Genomic DNA, 21,232 nt, shown 5'->3' with positions numbered 1-21,232 from the left:
ATATATATATATTCCAACAACACAACCAAATACAGGTGCACTGACAATAAGCACAGGTAAGGGAACAGGTATGGATATGATACCAATATGATACCAGGTATGATATGATACCAATATGATACCAGCTATGATTATGATTCCAATATGATACCAGCTATGGATATGATACCAATATGATACCAGCTATGGATATGATACCAATATGATACCATGTATGGATATGATACCAATATGATACCAGCTATGGATATGATACCAATATGATACCAGCTATGGATATGATACCAATATGATACCATGTATGAATATGATACCAATATGATACCAGCTATGAATATGATACCAATATGATACCAGCTATGGATATGATACCAATATGATACCATGTATGGATATGATACCAATATGATACCAGTTATGGATATGATACCAATATGATACCAGCTATGGATATGATACCAATATGATACCAGCTATGGATATGATACCAATATGATACCATGTATGGATATGATACCAATATGATACCAGTTATGGATATGATACCAATATGATACCATGTATGGATATGATACCAATATGATACCAGTTATGGATATGATACCAATATGATACCAGCTATGGATATGATACCAATATGATACCAGCTATGGATATGATACCAATATGATACCAGCTATGGATATGATACCAATATGATCCCAATACTACCCTCCTAATATTGCATATGCACCCCCACTACAAGCAGGCAGATAGAGGTGAAGGTTAGAGGATCTCTCCAAGGTGCTGAAAAGTGAAGAGGCCCCAACAGGACACACCCGCCTGAGCCCATTGGACCACAGCAGTCACGCACCCTCCTGCAAAATGAATTACACACGTGGAGGAGGGGTAGGAAGGGGAGGAGGAGGGGGAGGAGCCAGAGCTGAGGATGCACGTCCCCCCAACACACACACACACACACACGCACACGCACACACACACGCGCACACTCGACCCGCAGCAGGAGAGGAAACAACCAACTTGCCGGGGTCTCATCCTAGAGATGCGCGCGCAAAACCTCTGATTCCTCCTCCTCCTCCTCCCCCCCATCATCCCTCACCTCACCGGGAACATCCAAACAGCCTACGACGGGCAGGGAGCCAACACGGGAGGCAGGAAGGAAGGAAGGAAGAAAGGCACGAAGGACAGACAGAGGATTGACACAAGCCGGTCACGATGCGCGGATCTCCCCGCCACGGGACCCGCGTGGGACTGATGGTGCTGCTGAACGCGCTGCTGCTGCTGCTGGCGTCGCGGGCTGCGGAGAGACAGGAGTCCACGGACCATGTTGTGGTTCAGTTCCACGACGAGGCGCCGGAGGAGGACGCGCGCCAACTTGCAGCACAACACGGGTACCAGAGTGCACGTAAGGTAGGACCTCCTCTACCTCCTCTATCTCCTCCACCTCCTCTACCCCCTCTACCCTCACTACCCCCTCTACCTCCTCCACTGCAAACATGGCAACCTTTAGGGGGGACAAAGGCCTCCTGAGCTTTTTCTTTTCATAGCACTTCTGCTTCATGTGGTGACGTCACAGCCACTATCGGCCAGACTGGCTTCCTTTTTGCTCTATGGAAAAATATATAATCATAATATATATAATAACTATCTATCTATCCAAACAAAGCTATATCACTGAGATGTTTTCTTGTCAATAAAGTAATATGCAGTATAAGTAAGAGTATTTTAGAAATAAAAGACATGCTAGCATCTATTGACATGAAATAAGAGGTGTGTTCTTATTTCCTATATGTTTGATTGAGTATAATACTGTATGTATGATACTGTATGTATGATACTGTATGTCTGATACTGTATGTATGATACTGTATGTATGATACTGTATGTATGATACTGTATCCAGCCACATAAAAACACAACAATGTGTGAACACAACATATCACAGAAATCATCACAGAAATCAACTGGAATCTTGACAATAAAGCAAAATCAATTTGTATTTTTCTATATTGTAATTTCATTGATTTATAAGAAATATAAAATATAATACTGTCTATTGAGACACATTCATTTTATAAGAGCCATGAAGAGAGCCGAGGTTTATTTTTTTGGCTCATTAATAACTAAGTCCATATGTTTTTATTCATATTGGATTATGTTTAAATGTTTTTATTTGTATTGGTGTATGTTGAAATGTTTTTATTAGTATTTCTTTATGTTGAAATGTTTTTATTAGTATTTTTTTATGTTGAAATGTTTGTATTAGTATTTCTTTATGTTTAAATGTTTTTATTAGTATTTCTTTATGTTTAAATGTTTTTATTAGTATTTCTTTATGTTTAAATGTTTGTATTAGTATTTCTTTATGTTTAAATGTTTTTATTAGTATTTCTTTATGTTTAAATGTTTGTATTAGTATTTCTTTATGTTTAAATGTTTGTATTAGTATTTCTTTATGTTTAAATGTTTTTATTAGTATTTCTTTATGTTTAAATGTTTGTATTAGTATTTCTTTATGTTTAAATGTTTGTATTAGTATTTCTTTATGTTTAAATGTTTTTATTAGTATTTCTTTATGTTTAAATGTTTGTATTAGTATTTCTTTATGTTTAAATGTTTGTATTAGTATTTCTTTATGTTTAAATGTTTGTATTAGTATTTCTTTATGTTGAAATGTTTTTATTAGTATTTCTTTGTTTAAATGTTTTTATTAGTATTTCTTTATGTTGAAATGTTTTTATTAGTATTTCTTTATGTTGAAATGTTTTTATTAGTATTTCTTTATGTTGAAATGTTTTTATTAGTATTGGTTTATGTTGAAATGTTTTTATTAGTATTTCTTTATGTTTAAATGTTTTTATTAGTATTTCTTTATGTTTAAATGTTTGTATTAGTATTTCTTTACATTGAAATGCCAATATCTATATTTAGAAAAGAAAGACAAGGATATATAATAATCCAAAATCAAATAATATATTTGGTAAAATGTGAATGAATTGAAGAGTCGTGAGACACACACACACACACACACACACACACACACACACACACTCATCCTTGCATGACAGCCCCCCCCCCCATGAAATGTCATAAAGGGATGAAACACTAACGAGGCATTTATGCTAGAAGTGTCAGATCATGATTGCCCTTCTTTGGCAGTGTGAGGGCCTGTCAAAATAGATTGTTGGGGTGGGGGTGGGGGGGGTACGGGGGGGGTTGTGTAGGCAGTGAGGCGTGTAAAACGCCAGCCTGCTCCGACTCGGCATCCTTTCTTCCCATGAGTGCTAAAGAAGGCGTCATTCTGTACTTGATGATATTTCTGATGCAGCGTCTGATTGCTGGTTCATTTTCTTGTACAGTAGAACACCCCCCCCCCCACAACCCCCACCCCTCCCTCACGGGTTATGTAATGGGCGGCTATATTTGTCCTGATGGGATATGCGCCATTAAACAACGGCGGCGTTGTTTGAACTCGCTTCCATTGTTGCTTAATTAACAAGACGAGGGCGCAGGAAGTGGATGCAAACACGCAGGGAAGTCACACGTTGCCTTGCCAGGCCTTCTGGTGGTTGTTGACAAACAACAGCAGCATGAAAGGGGGGCCTGACCCCCCCCCCCCCCCCAGGCTGCCCAAGCGTAAGGGGGCGTTTAATCCCAGCACGGCGCCCCAGGGGGAAAAAGACGACGCATCTGATTTCCCCGCTGGTCCTGACGTACCAGGCTGGACCAGCACGCTGGACCAGCACGCTGGACCAGCACGCTGGACCAGCACGCTGGACCAGCACGCTGGACCAGCACGCTGGACCAGCACGCTGGACCAGCACGCTGGACCAGCACGCTGGACCAGCACGCTGGACCAGCACGCTGGACCAGCACGCTGGACCAGCACGCTGGACCAGCACGCTGGACCAGCACGCTGGACCAGCACGCTGGACCAGCACGCTGGACCAGCACGCTGGACCAGCACGCTGGACCAGCACGCTGGCCCCCCTCCCCACCTGGGAACCGGTGCCCTTGTGGCGACCTTCCACCATCAAAGACACGCTGATCGGCGCACCTGCCTAACTCTCTCTGTTCTCCTCCTAGGTTGCCTTCGGAAAGGGGCTCTACCACTTCTACCCCCAGGACGCTTCCAGGAGGCGGAGCAAACGTGGCGCCGGCAGCAGACAGCGGCTCCAAAACGACGGCAGGGTAACCACGAAACTTCCATGACATAGCATGCTAGCGCTTTAGAAACACACGTCAGCCACTTGGTACAAACCACAGAAAAGGACGACCTGAAGACCTGAAGAATCTGCTTGGTTCTTGGACGCCCCGTCCCGGTTTTCATGAGTTTGGTTTTTGGTTATGGTTCAGTCAAACCACTCGGACTCTGTGATGGGTCCTGGTCCTGTTAGAGGCGGGTGGCATGCTGCCTCGTGGGCACGAGGCCTGTCCGAACTTGACGGTCCACATGAGATCGCTCCCTCGTGTAAAATCTGGATCGGATCCAGATTAAACTTGATGGGAAATGCCAGTCTCTGATTCTGGATTGAACAGTAAACCTTGTTGAAATCAGTTGAATTTGAATTTGTAGTAACGCCATGGTATTCCTGATAGTACTCTCATACTAGTAGTCATGGATGATGGATGATCATCCAGGCCCGGAGGAGATGATCTGTTGTCGTGGACAAAAGAAGGATATGGCGGATACGAGGAAGGTTTTGCCTAGTCCCTCTTGCTACGTGTTTTCCTGGGAATCATCCGCTGTCGTTTTAAAGACGACGTGTGTAAATGTTTTATTTTGATGGTATTTTCTTCTCGCCATCAATTTCCAGCTGTTTGCGTGGAGCTTTATGAGGAGATAAGTGGTAGTTAGCAAACAGCGGGTGCAGAAGCGATGCCGCGTTGGCTTCTTAAATGCCAATCATGTGATTTGCGTCGGGAAACAGCCGTGTTGGCGAAGACGCCGGATCGCAGGGCCGTACGCGCCGCATGATTGCAGGCTTTCTCTTCCTGACGTTTAAATAAGACTTCCTGGCTGCCTGCTGAGCTCGGAGAGTTAAAGTGGGGGCCGATCCTCAGCCGATCCCAAGTGTGGGCGTGGCGTCATGTGACATGCCTGGGAGGACAGTCTCGTCACACCCACGCCAAGCACGGCTGACCTTACCAGAGAGACAGGAGGAATGCACGGTGCTCCTTTCACCTCCATGTGTTCCAGTTGCTCAGAGCTGGACCCCCACGCCCCCAGGCCCCCACTGCATTTCATTGATGAGATCAGCCAGTTTAACACATGACAAGTCAACGCTAAAACATACAAAATGAACACGCAGTTCAGGACCGGACCAAAATATGTGACAACATATTGCAATCCACTCACTCTGTTCATGCCGTTGTTCTATGAAGCAAAGGTGCCAATCCTGTCGCTGCATTAGCTCATCATGTCACACCTTGGACAAGCATGGGACACATCTCCATTTGCATACATAGATCATCTGGTGGACCTTTTCTCCAGCCAAGCTCTGCTGGCATCATCTTTAGAAACGTCTCGTACATCACGCTCTTCACAGACAAAGGAAGTCCAACAACTGCCAATTGAAAAAAGCAAAGCTGCAGGGATGGTCTTTCCTTTGGCCTTTCCTTTGGCCTTTCCTTTGGCCTTTCCTTTGGCCTTTCCTTTGGCCTTTCCTTTGGCCTTTCCTTTGGCCTTTCCTTTGGCCTTTCCTTTGGCCTTTCCTTTGGCCTTTCCTTTAGTCTTTCCTTTAGTCTTTCCTTTGGCCTTTCCTTTAGCCTTTCCTTTAGCCTTTCCTTTGGCCTTTCCTTTGGCCTTTCCTTTGGCCTTTCCTTTGGCCTTTCCTTTGGCCTTTCCTTTGGCCTTTCCTTTGGCCTTTCCTTTGGCCTTTCCTTTGGCCTTTCCTTTGGCCTTTCCTTTGGCCTTTCCTTTAGCCTTTCCTTTAGCCTTTCCTTTAGCCTTTCCTTTGGCCTTTCCTTTGGCCTTTCCTTTGGCCTTTCCTTTAGCCTTTCCTTTAGCCTTTCCTTTGGCCTTTCCTTTAGCCTTTCCTTTGGCCTTTCCTTTGGCCTTTCCTTTGGCCTTTCCTTTGGCCTTTCCTTTGGCCTTTCCTTTGGCCTTTCCTTTGGCCTTTCCTTTAGCCTTTCCTTTGGCCTTTCCTTTGGCCTTTACTTTAGCCTTTCCTTTAGCCTTTCCTTTGGCCTTTCCTTTAGCCTTTCCTTTAGCCTTTCCTTTAGCCTTTCCTTTAGCCTTTCCTTGAGCCTTTCCTTGATCCTTTCCTTTGGCCCTTTGTCTTCTCTGATGGAAGCCAGCAGGGAAGGCAAACCTCCGTGGAGGACAGAGATTGATTTTCCTTGGAGTCTTTGTAGGCCTCTGTTAGTGGGGCACCATGACCCACTTCTTTCCTTCATCTGCCTATATATGCTTTATATACGTACACACACACACACACACATATATATATATATATATACATATATATATATCATATCATCGTATTGGTCGATGAAAAGCTGACCTTCCGAGCCACGTTAGCATGATGGGATGGTCATGGCGTAGTAGTAGTAAATATTTTGGATGGGGTGCCCTATTGTGTCCTGAAGGACTCTCATTTGCAGGATCCCGCTGATTGCATTGATTGACAGCCCGGTGATGTGCGCTTCCTGATTGCTCGGCGTCCGCCGTAACAGGATGGATAGCTCTTGGAGGTTTTAGAAGGCCATCCTGAGTGCCGCTGCTACCGTCTTATCTGGCAGCAACAGTAAACAAGGGAGGGGGGGGGCTCTGTCACTCCTATGTGGGCAGGAGGGAATGTTGGCTTTTGGCTGACGAGCTATTGAATGTCTTACCAATGACCTTGAATGTTAGTAGGATTTAAATAACTGATGGTCTAGCGTAGCAAATTTAACTCCAATTTGAAAAGTGGCCGGGGGCCATGAACACAAGCTGCCGGTCAGAAATGGCCCCTGCACCGCACTTTGGACACACCGGGCTGGTTGGAATGCAGTTGGGTTGTTCATATTGGACATCAAAGTGACTCTGCGTGTACTAGGAAATACTACTACATTTAGGCCCCAGTGTACCCCTTCCGCTCTTGGGGTCCCAACACTAAGACCCAGCTTGTGCAAGGGTCCCACGTAGTCATTCCTTATTAATATTAGGATTATTGATCTGAGGGCCCAGCAGGAAGACCCACCACGAAGATCCAATTGTTGCTTGCGGTTGTTGTTATTATTATTATTATTATTATTATTATTATTATTATTATTATTATTATTATTATTATTATTATTATTAATATTATTATTATTATCATCATTATTATTATTATTATTATTATTATTCCCATCTCTACCCAACATGTTTCCCAGGTGAAGAAGGTTGTGGAGCAAGAGGGCTTCAGCCGTCAGAAGCGAGGCTACCGAAATTTAAACGAGATGGAAGTCAACATGAGCGACCCGCTGTTCGCCAAGCAGTGGTACCTGGTGAGTCAGCGTCTGACCTTTTTTTCCACGTTCCATCATCATCATCATCATCATCAGGAGACATATTCCCTCATACTTCTACAATCAGCGCGTTTAGCCACGCTTGAATTAGCTCTGCCGCTACGCCGTCTGCCGGCCGCGCCCCCCTCGTTTAGCCTGACTGGCAGGCGTGACATTTATGCACCCCGCCGCCTCCGAGGAAGACGAGTCCAGCTTGGCCTGACGCACGCTTATCACTTATGACCGACAAGAAGTTGCCTGAAGACCCGGGTCCTCCATGGTGGATGCTGACGCGTGTTCTGCTCCATCAGATCAACACGGGCCAAGCAGACGGGACGCCCGGCCTGGACCTCAACGTGGCCGAGGCCTGGCAGCTGGGCTACACGGGGCGAGGAGTCACCATCGCCATCATGGATGACGGTCAGTGTTGACTTTGTGTTGTCTTGCCACATCGATTTCATTACACACGTAAGTGCCGAGCCACAAAAGTTTAGGGACACTTTGTCATGCTAGTCAATGAGATGGTGTCTGATGTGAGAATGTGGCTGTCCATATGTGCCCTGGGATTGGCTGGCCACCAGTCCAGGGTGGACCCCGCCTCTCACCAAGACAGCTGGGATAGGCTCCAGCATATCCCCATCCTAGTGAGGATAAGTAGTATAGAAGATGGGTGGATGGGTGGGTGATGGATGGATGGATGGATGGATGGATGGATGGATGGATGAATAGATGGATGGATGGATGAATAGATGGATGGATGGATGGATAGATGAATAGATGGATGGATGGATGGATGGATGGATGAATAGATGGATGGATGGATGGATGGATGGATGAATAGATGGATGGATGGATGGATAGATGAATAGATGGATGGATGGATGATTAGATGGATGGATGGATGGATGGATGGATGAATAGATGGATGGATGGATGGATGGATGGATAGATGGATGGATGGATGGATGGATAGATGAATAGATGGATGGATGGATGATTAGATGGATGGATGGATGATGTGTTGTCCTCGTCAGTGTTGGTTCAGTATTTGGCACTTGTACCAAAGCAATGGGGCTAAACAGGGGCAGCTGGTCACGCAGCTAGCTACTGACCTACCTAAGGCCTGCACAGGAAAGCAATGAATAAGCAAGCTTAGCAAAGCTTTATTAAGGGTGGCCATATTGTTGTATGAATGCCTCTATGACCGTGTCAATATCGAGACATTTTTATTATCTTTTCTTTCTGTTTGCCCTGGACCTCAATCGCTTGTCAGAGTCTTGTTAGCAAATTAGCAAATAGAATTCATGTTTGACAAGCGGCGTCTTATCGTATTAAAGCCTCACGCCACATGATTAATTGCGGCTAATATTCCTGTCCAAATTGTATTTCAGGCATCGACTACCTGCATCCCGACCTGGCATCAAATTACGTGAGTACCTTTGCAAACATCGCCCACGCTCTCTTCTCGGAAGTAGCTGTGACTGAGCAAAGCAACGGCTCAGCGCTCATGCACGCTTCCCCCCCATCCCTGTCACGCACGCCGGAGGATGGCGAGGGCAGGCGGCCGGGCCGTTTAACGTCAACGCGGCGGCGTGGCAGGCCACTCTGTCACCGAGCGCTTCACTTTAAGAGGAAGGATGTTGGACCGAAAGGTCCCGTGGTTGTCGCCGTGTCCTGGCGTCCATCAGCCAGCCTTACCCTGCTTACCAGCAGGAGCAGAGCCAGGAGGGGTGGGGGGTGGTGGTGGTGGGGGGGGGGGGGGGGGGTCAGGCCGGTTGAAAAGCCCAGTAATTGTGGCAGATGCGCCCCCGTGACGCTTTCCAGCAGCACCAGCAATTTCACGTTTCATCAAGCAGACAAGAAGTGACACCGGCGCAAAATGTGTTTGGAGAGCTCGTGTTCTCGCCGCCGCCAACGAGAAAAACATTTCCCATTTTTTCCATTAAACAGGGGCGTTGTAAATCAGCGGCCGGCACATGACAGCTCGCCCAGGGAAAACAAAGCCAAAGGCAGGAGGAAGTAAAGGTTGCCTGAGCAGAGATAATAGCAGCCTGCACTTAGATAATGATGAAGCAGCCAACATGGCCGCTAATTGAGCTCTGTGGGCTTGATGGACGCTTCCTAGCGCTGGAGGACACGTGACGCTCCTGTTGTTTGGACTGAAATGAGAGTTCACAGCGGGCAGCGCCAGCCTGGGCGCGGCGGGGGGGCGTCCGAGAGGACAACAAATTGAGACAGAAGATGGTGGTTTTTCCTTCCAGCTGTTGAACCCCCGAGAGCAGATCAAAACGCCACATCAAATGTTGGCGTTATTGGGAGCAGCTTTTCCATTTCAAAGGGAAAATGGGAATTTTGCACTGTTGGATCTTATGGAGGTCCCATTTGGTCCGGCTTGGTCCAACTTGGTCCAACTTGGTCCAACTTGGTCCGGCTTGGTGCGGCTTGGTCCGGCTTGGTCAAGCTTGGTCAAGCTTGGTCCGGCTTGGTCAAGCTTGGTCCGGCTTGGTCAAGCTTGGTCAAGCTTGGTCCAACTTGGTCCGGCTTGGTGCGGCTTGGTCCCAATGCCCTTGATGGATAAGATCCATACTGGTGATATTATCCTCATAATATGTTGTCGAGGATGCAGTAGAGGATGCAGTAGAGGATGCAGTAGAGGATGCAGTAGAGGATGCAGTAGAGGATGCAGTAGAGGATGCAGTAGAGGATGCAGTAGAGGATGCAGTATGACGCATAGCATAAATCAGTTGCTCTGTCCTTCGTGGTCTGTGGGGGGGCCGCCTCTGCCTAACTAGGCTGTGAGTTCCCCTCAGCCCTGACTTGGAGGTCTCCCCCTTGTTCTGTTAGACAGAGTAGTCAGGTTGGGAGGTACGCCGGCCTCATGCGTGAAGTAGAAAGGTAACTTGGGGTTAAACATTTGTCATCTTTGTGGTCAGCAGGAGTCTGAGGGAAGGAGGGAAGGAGGGAAGGAGGGAAGGAGGGAAGGAGGGAAGGAGGGAAGGAGGGAAGGAGGGAAGGAGGGAAGGAGGGAAGGTGTCATATTTGCATAGTGCATATGAAGCGTTAATAATGCGTATTTGTGCTTGAAGTGCATTTGTGTGTAAACACGTCCATGTTGTCCTTTCAGAACGCAGATGCCAGCTACGACTTCAGCAGCAACGACCCGTACCCATTTCCACGCTACACAGATGACTGGTTCAACAGGTAGCTCACTCCGCCGCCCTCCTCCGCCCTCCCCGGCCCTCCAGCCATACTCATGCTGTGTTTTGGTGTGCCCTCCTTATGGAATGGCTGATCTCCTATTGATGTGCCCCCCCCCCTTAGGACATCATGTTGCCGTATGAAGCGAGCCGTCGTCTATTGTACCCGTCTTGTGTGTTTTCCTCGTCATCGTTGGGTTAAGGCTGATAAAGGAGGCGGCGGCAGCGGCGACCTCGTTACTGATAGCTTGTTATCTGCCCGCCTGCGACACGTGATGGCCGCAGCAGCAGGAATGAGGAGGAACGTGCTGGAGATGTTTATGAATGTTTAGCGACGTGTGGGCCTGAGATTACCGGGTGTGTCGGTGCCGCGCTGCGAGAGCGACTGACTCGCCGGCTCATCAGGCGCTTGTTATAAATAGCTTCCTGTCAGAGGCAGAGCACACGGGGGTGGGTGGGGGTGGGGGTTGGGGGGGGTGTTGACTCTGCAAGGTCCCTGCGGGAAGCTGAGAGTCAGGGGCGGAGCGGAGCAGCCATTTGGGCCACCACAGGAATAACATTTACATTTTCTCCACTTTGAATATTTCATTGCACATCTGCAACGTAATCTACTCCTGCCGCCTCCTTTATCTACTCCTTTATCTACTCCTTTATCTACTCCTTTACCCCCTTTGCCCCCCCATTCCTACCAAAAAGGGGAATTTGGGACACTGATGGGATGAGAATGCAGCATGGATCACTTATCTGGCCCGGACGGATGCTGTTCTGATGACCCACTGATCAGTGACGGATCAAAAGCAGAAAGGCTAATAACCGCCGGGATCTCCAATTAGCACTGGCTCATAAAACACAACATGAACAGCCGTGGCTGTAGACAACCTCCAGGTGTATCTTTTAACTCCATGCATGTGAAGCATCATGGATAACAGCAACCATGGAAATACGCGTCCAGCCTCAGACATCATCTGGTTATCTTCTACGTCCTCCTGCTCTCTCTAAGTGCACCTTGTGCTCCTTCCTTGTCTCCAGTCACGGAACCAGATGTGCTGGGGAGGTGTCGGCGGCCGCCAACAACAACATTTGCGGTGTGGGCGTGGCCTACAACTCCAAAGTGGCAGGTATGCGTCACATGGAACGTGAGATCATGGTAGCAGTTCTGCTAATGTATGATGGGAGGCAGGGAATCTAACGTCTACTGTACTGTAAAGGGAGTATGAGCCTCAAGCATCCAGCATTCCTAACATAAAAGCTTTCCTGGAACACCGCAGGCATTCGGATGTTGGACCAGCCATTCATGACGGACATCATTGAGGCGTCATCCATCAGCCACATGCCCCAGGTCATCGACATCTACAGCGCCAGCTGGGGGCCCACCGACGACGGCAAGACCGTGGACGGCCCCCGAGAGTTGACCCTTCAGGCTATGGCTGATGGGGTCAACAAGGTAAGGCCGCACCCCTTTTGCTACATACGTAGCATGGCTCCAGGGGGCCCTTGGTCTGGAGTTGGGGTCTCCTGTAGGGCAGCAACACAGAAACCTTTGGATTTGGCAGAATCTGCCCCTATTCCAGATCCAGGATCCAGATTCCTGCCAAAACTCTCCAAAGCGGGTCCAAAACGTGGAAAACCTCATGATCCGAAACCTTGGCATGGTTTAGCAGCAGAATCCAACATTTAACTACAGTTAGAGGTCAGAAAGGTGGAAAAGCATCATAGGTCCTCGTGAATGTACAGTATACAATTCCACATTGGGCATACTGTACATACTGTATATCCAGTCTATACTATATATACTATACATACACTATATAGTATATACGGACTAGATGGGGAGATGAGACCAAATCAGCAAATTTGGCAAGATGAGGACATGAGACCACACGAGGTCAGCCATGATGCGAGTGTGCGGCAGAAGAGAGATAGTGGTTGACATTCGAGCGACCTTCGCCCGCCTGCACGGTCAGGATGATTAATCAGCCTCGCAATAGGCAGCGGCGTTGTTAGCATGGTAACGGTCCGTGTGAACCAGGTGGACCTTTGCTTGGTAACGTTGGAGACATTTGCCTCCCGCTTGTGGAAAACAGCATCCTTGCTAAAACGCCAAGACCACAAAGGTCACATCAATGTCATGACGCACGGGAACAGAATGTCTTCTCTTCTCATGTGGTCTCATGTCCTCATCTTGCTGTCGCTGCTGTCTTTGTTTTATGTTTTATCATCAATCTTAAGATGGCTGATGGAAGACCTTCCATGAACGCATGGTATGCCTCATAGAGATCTTTATCATGGCATAAAATCCACCAGCATCTTCTCTCATGCTGTACTTACTAAAGTGGCCTTAAGTCACCGCCTAAAGACAAAAGGTCCAATTCCCATTCCACCCATCATGTCCCTCCAAGATGTCCCCCATTCATCTTGCACGTGTCCTTCCAGGGCCGAGGAGGGAAGGGCAGCATCTACGTGTGGGCATCAGGAGATGGCGGTAGCTACGATGACTGCAACTGCGACGGTTACGCCTCCAGCATGTGGACCATTTCCATCAACTCGGCCATCAACGATGGACGCACGGCGTTGTACGATGAGAGCTGCTCCTCCACCCTGGCGTCCACCTTCAGCAACGGACGCAAGAGGAACCCGGAGGCTGGCGTGGTGAGCATCCGTACTTGGAAATGGAGAGAGCCGACTCAGGATGACATGATGGGTGCATGAGAAACGTGGAGCTGATGGGTGCATGAGACGACATGAGGACAGTGGAGTTGGTCAGTGGTGGGGTTAGTCTCATGCGCTCATCAAATCCACGTTTCTCATGCAGTCTCATGCACTGATCTAGTTAACTGTCCTCATGCAGTCTCATGCACTGATCTAGTCAACTGTCCTCATGCGGTCTCATGCACCGATCTAGTCAACTGTCCTCATGCAGTCTCATGCACTAATCTAGTTAACTGTCCTCATGCAGTCTCATGCACTAATCTAGTTAACTGTCCTCATGCAGTCTCATGCACTAATCTAGTCAACTGTCCTCATGCAGTCTCATGCACTGATCTAGTCAACTGTCCTCATGCAGTCTCATGCACTGATCTAGTCAACTGTCCTCATGCAGTCTCATGCACTGATCTAGTCAACTGTCCTCATGCGGTCTCATGCACTGATCTAGTCAACTGTCCTCATGCAGTCTCATGCACTGATCGAGTCAACTGTCCTCATGCGGTCTCATGCACTGATCTAGTCAACTGTCCTCATGCAGTCTCATGCACTGATCGAGTCAACTGTCCTCATGCAGTCTCATGCACTAATCTAGTTAACTGTCCTCATGCAGTCTCATGCACTGATCTAGTCAACTGTCCTCATGCAGTCTCATGCACTGATCTAGTCAACTGTCCTCATGCGGTCTCATGCACCGATCGAGTCGGCCTTCCCCGTGTATTCTCATGCGCCCACCTGGCCATCTGCCGTGCTGCTGTTTGGTGTTCTGAGCAGCGAGGCGTACCGAGCGAGACGCTATTGGTCCTGTTGGCATTTGCGATTATGCAAATGGCCGCTGGCTGTTGACGGAGTCAGGGAGCTCCCCGGGGTTTCTGCTCTAATTGCAGGCCGGCTGCTCTGGCTTCTAATTAAGCAGCCAATGCGACACAAAGGTTCGCTGAGTAAATATTAACATGAGGTCTTAATGGTCTTTATGATTGGCGTATGATCCATAACGCTACAACTTGTATGCTTTCTTCTGTCTTCCATACGAGCAAGTAAGAATCCATGCCGGTGTTTCTGACCCTGCTTTAGGCCACAACAGACCTGTACGGGAACTGCACGCTGCGTCACTCGGGAACATCAGCGGCGGCTCCCGAGGCTGCCGGCGTCTTCGCTCTGGCCCTGGAGGCTAAGTATGTGGTCCTTGTCTCCTTGTGGTCCGACGTCCTCATGGCCTCTTGTTCCGCTTCCCTCAGCGTGCCCCCCCCCCCCCATAATGTGCCGTCCTCAATGTCCTCATGTAGTCTCATGCTCTCATTGAGTTGACTTGCTTGGTGTCGTCTCACTTTCTCAGCTAGTCCAGTGTCCTCATGTCCTCATGCAGTCTCATGCTCTCATCTAGTCGACAGTCCTCATGTAACTGTAGTCTCATGTTCTCATTTAGTTAAATAGCCTTGTGAAGTCTCATGCTCTCATCTAGTCGACTTTTCTCATGTAGTCTCATGTCCTCATCCAGTCTCATGTCCTCATGCAGTCTCATGCTCTCATCTAGCCGACAGTCCTCATGTAGCTGTAGTCTCATGTTCTCATTTAGTTAAGTGGCCTCCATGAATCCTCATACAGTCTCATGTCTTCATATGGCCGGCTGTCACGTGTCGTCCGTCTGCCACTAGCCTGCTGCCCTCATGTAGTCTCATGCACTGATCCATTCAACAGGCCTCATGTAGCTGTAGTCTCATGTTCTCATTTAGTTAAATGGCCTTGTGAAGTCTCATGCTCTCATCTAGCCAACAGTCCTCATGTAGCTGTAGTCTCATGTTCTCATTTAGTTAAATGGCCTTGTGAAGTCTCATGCTCTCATCTAGCCAACAGTCCTCATGTAACTGTAGTCTCATGTTCTCATTTAGTTAAATGGCCTTGTGAAGTCTCATGCTCTCATCTAGCCAACAGTCCTCATGTAGCTGTAGTCTCATGTTCTCATTTAGTTAAGTGGCCTCCATGAATCCTCATACAGTCTCATGTCTTCATATGACCAGCTGTCACGTGTCGTCCGTCTGCCACTAGCCTGCTGCCCTCATGTAGTCTCATGCGCTCATCTCATGTACTTCATTCACGTGGTCCCAAATGAGAGCGGCAGGCATGAGCTTCTCATCCTTGTGGTGTTCCTCGGTGACCAGTGTGGGATGTTACTGGTGGGTGGTTCTCCGGCAGCCCCCCCCCCCAAGGCTCCATTTGTGTGGCGAAGCGCTGACAAGAATCTGCGGCCATTAAGGGCAGGCGCTAGCGTAGCTGAGCAAAGAAGCCATGTTTGCTTTGCACACATGATGATGATGCTGCTGTCGCGAGTGAGTGGAGGCTCGCTGGCCCGTCTGGTGGTGAATCCTCAAAGGCGTGGCTCAACGCTTCCACCGCCCAAGCACTTGATCATGTGATAGCAGGAGATGATTAGGCCAAGCTTTAGGGGCGGGGGCGCCGACATCACGGTATCACGATATCAAGGCCTATCTTTGGTGTCCCCCAGCCCGGAGCTGACATGGAGGGACATGCAGCACCTCTCAGTGCTGACCTCCAAGAGGAACCAGCTCCACGACGAGGTCCACCAGTGGAGGAGGAACGGCGTGGGCCTGGAGTTCAACCACCTGTTCGGCTACGGCGTGTTGGATGCGGGCGGCATGGTGAAAATGGCCAAAGAGTGGAAGACGGTGCCCGAACGGTTCCACTGCGTGGCCGGGTCCATCCAGGAGAACCAGTGAGTCCCGTTTGTCATCATTATTTTTATTCCTAGGACTTTGGCCGACATTTGGCCGACTTCCTACTTCTACTTATTTGTCTGCGATGAGAATCTCAGCACCAATAAGCGAGATGGAAGGTCTGCCCCGCTTATCTTCTTGCCAGTGGAGCTGACGTTTTATCGTACCATCTCGTGTGCTGCCGGCCCCCCCTCTGTCCTCCCGGCCATTTAGCGTTAACCTTTACCCCCCCGTCTCCAGGGCGCCGGTCTCTTTGCTCACTGATCACATTCTGGGAATCTTTACCCTTGTGTTGGGAAGGGGTTTCCTCCGGGCAGCGTTCGCCTCTCATCTGCTTCATTGGGGGCCCGACATCGGCTTAGCATGCACGGTCAGCTGGACGCCATACTATATCTGCATGGACATGACTTATACATGAATTATTACGCTACGTACATGACATGACGTGTAGAGCTGCAGGATGTTTATAGCCTCTTGTTGCTAGGCAGAGTTCACAGGGCTCAAGCCTAACTGCCCCATCGGCCAAAGAAAAATGTCCGCCCACCCAAATGACAAATAATGTTGGAAAAAAACAAACTAGCAACAGGACACTAATTTGTTGTACTCCAAAGAATGTTTATGACTGATATTCGGGTAAAAAAGACAAAATGAAAGTCACTAAATATTATAGAAGAAATATGAAATAATAATAATAAATAATAAATAAATATATGTATATAGGTCAAAAATATGAAGGTAATAAAATAAGTGACTAATAAAATCAAAGCAGCGCTAGCAATATTCCGTATGCATGAGCCGGGCATGATAATGATCATCAGCCACGTGACGTCGCCGTGTTGTATTTTTCATCATCTCGCCGTTTCCACAGCAGCGGCCCCACGGGGGCCCCCACTGCTTGCTATTGTGCCACAAAAGTAATGCCAAGCAGGCCGCCTCTGATCATAGCGTCTCCACAGAGAAAAGCAATAAACATCAACAACGGCCAGCCGCCGTAAACGCCAAGCAGCGGGAAGCGGCTGCCGGCCGACCTGACTCTGCTGGAGGAGGAGCTCCTCTCGTCAGGGAAGCGGGCGTGCTGGCCCCCGTCATGTGACCTTGTGGCCGTTTGCTCTCCTTTGCAGGCTGGTTATTGTGTAATCGTCCGTTGTGTTGGTTGCGTTCACATTCAGTACGGCTGTACCTAATGAAGAGTCCCTGGAGCAGGCTGCTGCAGCACCTCCTGGGCTCTGTTACTAAGCCCACCTCCATCCGACCTCCATCCGACCTCCATCCGACCGCCATCCGACCACCATCTCCACGGGTTCCCACACCAGGCGAGCTCCAACGACTCCATAAAATAGTTCAATTATCATAAACGCTAATCAACGATTATGTACATCAGTAATTTATCTTTTCATACTGGAAGATTTCCCCAAGAAGTGAAAACAGCCAAGGTTGTTCCAATTTTTAAAATGGTGACACACACCAAACTTCCAAACCTCCAAACTACCGGCCAGTCTCCTTCCTACCACAATTCTCCAAAATGATTGAGAAGCTAACCAACAACAGGCTGGATAAATGTATTAATGCGAGGGAATTACTATCGTAAAGTCAGTACGGATGCAGAGCTAACATTTGTACCTCCATGCCACGGATCAAAAGGACTAACGCTGGAGATCACAGGAAGTTCCTGGCAGATTCCTTCCTGGATCTGCCAAAAGCCTTTGATGCAACCAATCACGACATCCTAATAACCACATTAGAAAGGTACGGAATAAGAGGATTACTTAGCTGACAGGAAGCAATACGTAAAGCTAGGAAAATACACATATTATGTTGGAGTACCCCAGGGGTCAATACCGGGACCCAAATTGTTCACCTCGTACATCAATGAGAGTCGCGAAAGCTCATCAATACAGAATATGGCCACGTGCACGGCATGCAGCACCTCGGCGTGTTTGTCCCGTTGAACAACGGCATGAACGGAGCAAGCTCTTTTATCAGTCATACGGTCACATTGCCTGGGTGGGTGGAGGCGGGGCTGCTAGCATACGCACAGTGCAGACCAAAGGATGGTTTAATTGCCCATAGTGGCAAAGGAATGTTTTTGTGCGGCCCGCTCCCAAGTCATCCACGTCCAGGGGTCGGCCCACGCGGCCCCACTTGGAGCCCCCAGCCGTGAGGGCCAAAGACAAAGCGTCCTAAAAGTGTATGTGGGTCTATTCCACAGTAAAATCCAGTCCGGCACCAAGCTGGTGCTGGCCATCCCAACCGAGGCCTGCCAGGGCAAGGACAACTTCGTCCGCTACCTGGAGCACGTCCAGGCGGTGATCACCGTCAACGCCAGCCGCCGCGGCGACCTCAACATCAACATGACCTCGCCCATGGGCACCAAGTCCATCCTTCTGAGCCGACGGCCCCGCGACAACGACTCCAAAGTGGGCTTCGACAAGTGGCCCTTCATGACCACCCACACCTGGGGCGAGGACCCGCGTGGGACCTGGGTGCTGGAGGTGGGCTTTCACGGCGACGAGCTCCAGCGGGGCGTCCTCAAGGAGTGGACTCTCATGCTGCACGGAACACAAAGTGCGCCTTACATCGAGCAGAAGGTGCGTGACTACCAGTCCAAGCTGGCCATGTCCAAGAAGGAGGAGCTGGAGGAGGAGCTGGACGAGGCCGTGGAGAGAAGCTTGAAGAGCTTGCTGAGTCAAAACAACTGACGCCCCGCCTGCATGCCCCCAGCTCGCTCTCATCTCGTCCTGACCCCCATCTTTCTCTTCTGCCCCCCCCCATCTGCTTTTTCTACATTCAATGAATGTTCAATGTTAGCGACTCCAGTGTAACCTTCAGTAACCTTCACAGAGGAACATCATCATTTTTACACTTGAACAGAACTGTACATAACGCTCTGGCTTGATCGCCCGCCTCCCTCTCTCTCTCTGTTGTACAGTTTGTGACTGTAAAGGATTCCGTGTCCTGCCAACGGAGCGCTGATACTTTTATTTCTGTTGATATTTTTGTGACATGCTCCGCTCGTACGAACACGGAGAGGAACGTGTCTTCATTTGCAGCCTGTGCTTGGCCTCCTTCCATGTGCTCGTATAATAAATCTATTTAGCTGTTTATTAAAGCGCTCCAGTCATTTGGGAGCACGACTGCTGTTACGGGTGGCTCGGGTTCAGATATCAAAGTACAGCTGCTGGGACCGGTTGGACCAGTTGGATCCAGACACGGGGCCTCGCCGCTGACCCACGTAGGGGAGAGGTACCACCCCCGCGAGGGTGGGGCCCGAAAACAGCATGGCGGCGTTGGCACTTCTTCCTTCTGCCAGGTTATGGACCGAAGTCCAGCGCTGAGCTTTGAGACTCTTCCAGACTCTCAGCGAGTCCAAGTGGTCTCTTCTTGGACTCGCCAACCAACTGGTAGGTTTCACTGGCCAATACATGCCATACTCTTCTAGCATTACTCTTCATAGAAGCTTAAACCTAAAAACCTTAAAGTCTGGAGATGCCATTTTTTAATAATGCTGTCAATAATCATTCATTAAGGATGATAACTCTTTAATTTAATACGTTTTTACCATGGAGATGTTTGCGTGTTGCCTTCAACTTTATTCCTACCTGAAGACATCGACAGAAAGGATCCGACACCTTATATCTCCTACTAGCAAACACTTCCTCACCCCCCCCACCGCTGCAAGGTGCATTCACGGACACTCCAAACTATGAATGTCAACACAACAAAAGAGTTGAATTTATTTATTTGGAATGGGGGGGGGCCGGAGTACCCAGAGAAAAGCCACGCACGAGTGCACCCCACACCCCACACCGAGACGCCCAATGGAGATTAGAAAGCGCTGCCCCCCCCCATAGCATTTCAGCCGTTGTAGCTTTTGTTGACTCTCAAAAGCCCCCAAGTGGCGGCCAACATGAGTAGCCATTACAGTCCTAGCATTAGCTTTGTCAACGTCAACGTTTGCTCCAAGTGATGGTAGATCTCTAATGATCTATCATGATCTATAATGATCTATCATGATCTATCATGATCTATAATGATCTATCATGATCTATCATGATCTATAATGATCTATCATGATCTATCATGATCTATAATGATCTATAATGATCTATAATGATCTATAATGATCTATAATGATCTATGATGCTATTTCACTCATACAGCATGGACATCAAATCAACATATTTTGCTAGTTGAAAAACTTTTTTTTAAAGGGGGGGGGGTGGTAGTCATTCTTTAAAAGTTGGACCTCCATGGAAAGACTTCATCATCTTTGTTGTACAGGTGGATGAGCTATTGTACCAAAATATGTTTGTATGTGTCCAAAAGGTTAGTTTGGTCTAACCAATGGGAAGGCAGGCAACAAATCACATGACACAAATAAATGCATGACCAGCGTCAGTGATGATCACTGGAAGCTAACCACTAGTTAGCCCGGTTAGCTAACAATTACAAGCACTTGGCTCAGGAGTGAACACTAGCTTTCACCCCCCCCCCCCCCATAGTTTACATCATGAAGAGCAACACTGCATCATCACCAATCCTACCTTGTGGCGTCTGGAGCCCCCCAAGGCTGGACACGTGCTCCCCCACGTGGGAAGCAGGATCACGGCATGGGCTACCAGGCGAGCTAGCTCTTTTTAGCAGTGGTGCATTCAGGTGCATCACGTCCCTCCTCGGGCCTTCATGGACACTCTTAACAGATGTTGTACTTCTCACAGACATGAGGAATAAACAAATAGACAAATAAATAAACAAATAGACAAATAAAGAAATAGACAAACAAATAGACAAATAAACAAATAAACAAATAAACAAATAAACAAATACACAAATAAACAAATAAACAAATAGACAAATAGACAAATAAACAAATGGACAAATAAACAAATAAACAAATAGACAAATAAACAAATAGACAAATAAATAAACAAATAGACAAATAAATAAACAAATAGACAAATAAACAAATAGACAAATAAACAAATAGACAAATAAACAAATAGACAAATAAACAAATAGACAAATAGACAAATAAACAAATAGACAAATAAACAAATAGACAAATAAACAAATAAACAAATAGACAAATAAACAAATAGACAAATAAACAAATAGACAAATAAACAA

The 21,232-nt window shown here is 47.9% G+C and overlaps 1 protein-coding gene across 1 annotated transcript; it reads left to right on the top strand.

Moving 5' to 3' along the window:
• The first annotated feature begins 980 nt into the window (after positions 1-980).
• On the top strand, positions 981-19,294 carry pcsk2 (proprotein convertase subtilisin/kexin type 2). Its single transcript, XM_078787208.1, has 12 exons — positions 981-1,410; positions 4,087-4,191; positions 7,360-7,473; positions 7,785-7,893; positions 8,865-8,902; positions 10,598-10,674; positions 11,700-11,788; positions 11,939-12,114; positions 13,104-13,319; positions 14,448-14,548; positions 15,877-16,104; positions 18,315-19,294. The coding sequence occupies exons 1-12, from the start codon at positions 1,216-1,218 to the stop codon at positions 18,802-18,804; spliced, it is 1,938 nt and encodes a 645-aa protein (XP_078643334.1). The 5' UTR covers positions 981-1,215; the 3' UTR covers positions 18,805-19,294.
• Positions 19,295-21,232: the final 1,938 nt, after the last annotated feature.

This window comes from Doryrhamphus excisus, linkage group LG20 (assembly GCF_037039965.1).
Source record: "Doryrhamphus excisus strain RoL-2023G ecotype Guam linkage group LG20, RoL_Dexc_Guam_v1.1, whole genome shotgun sequence".
Lineage (NCBI taxonomy): Eukaryota > Metazoa > Chordata > Actinopteri > Syngnathiformes > Syngnathidae > Doryrhamphus > Doryrhamphus excisus.
Note: the sequence above shows the minus strand (reverse complement) of the source record. Positions and strands in the feature narration are given on the sequence as shown.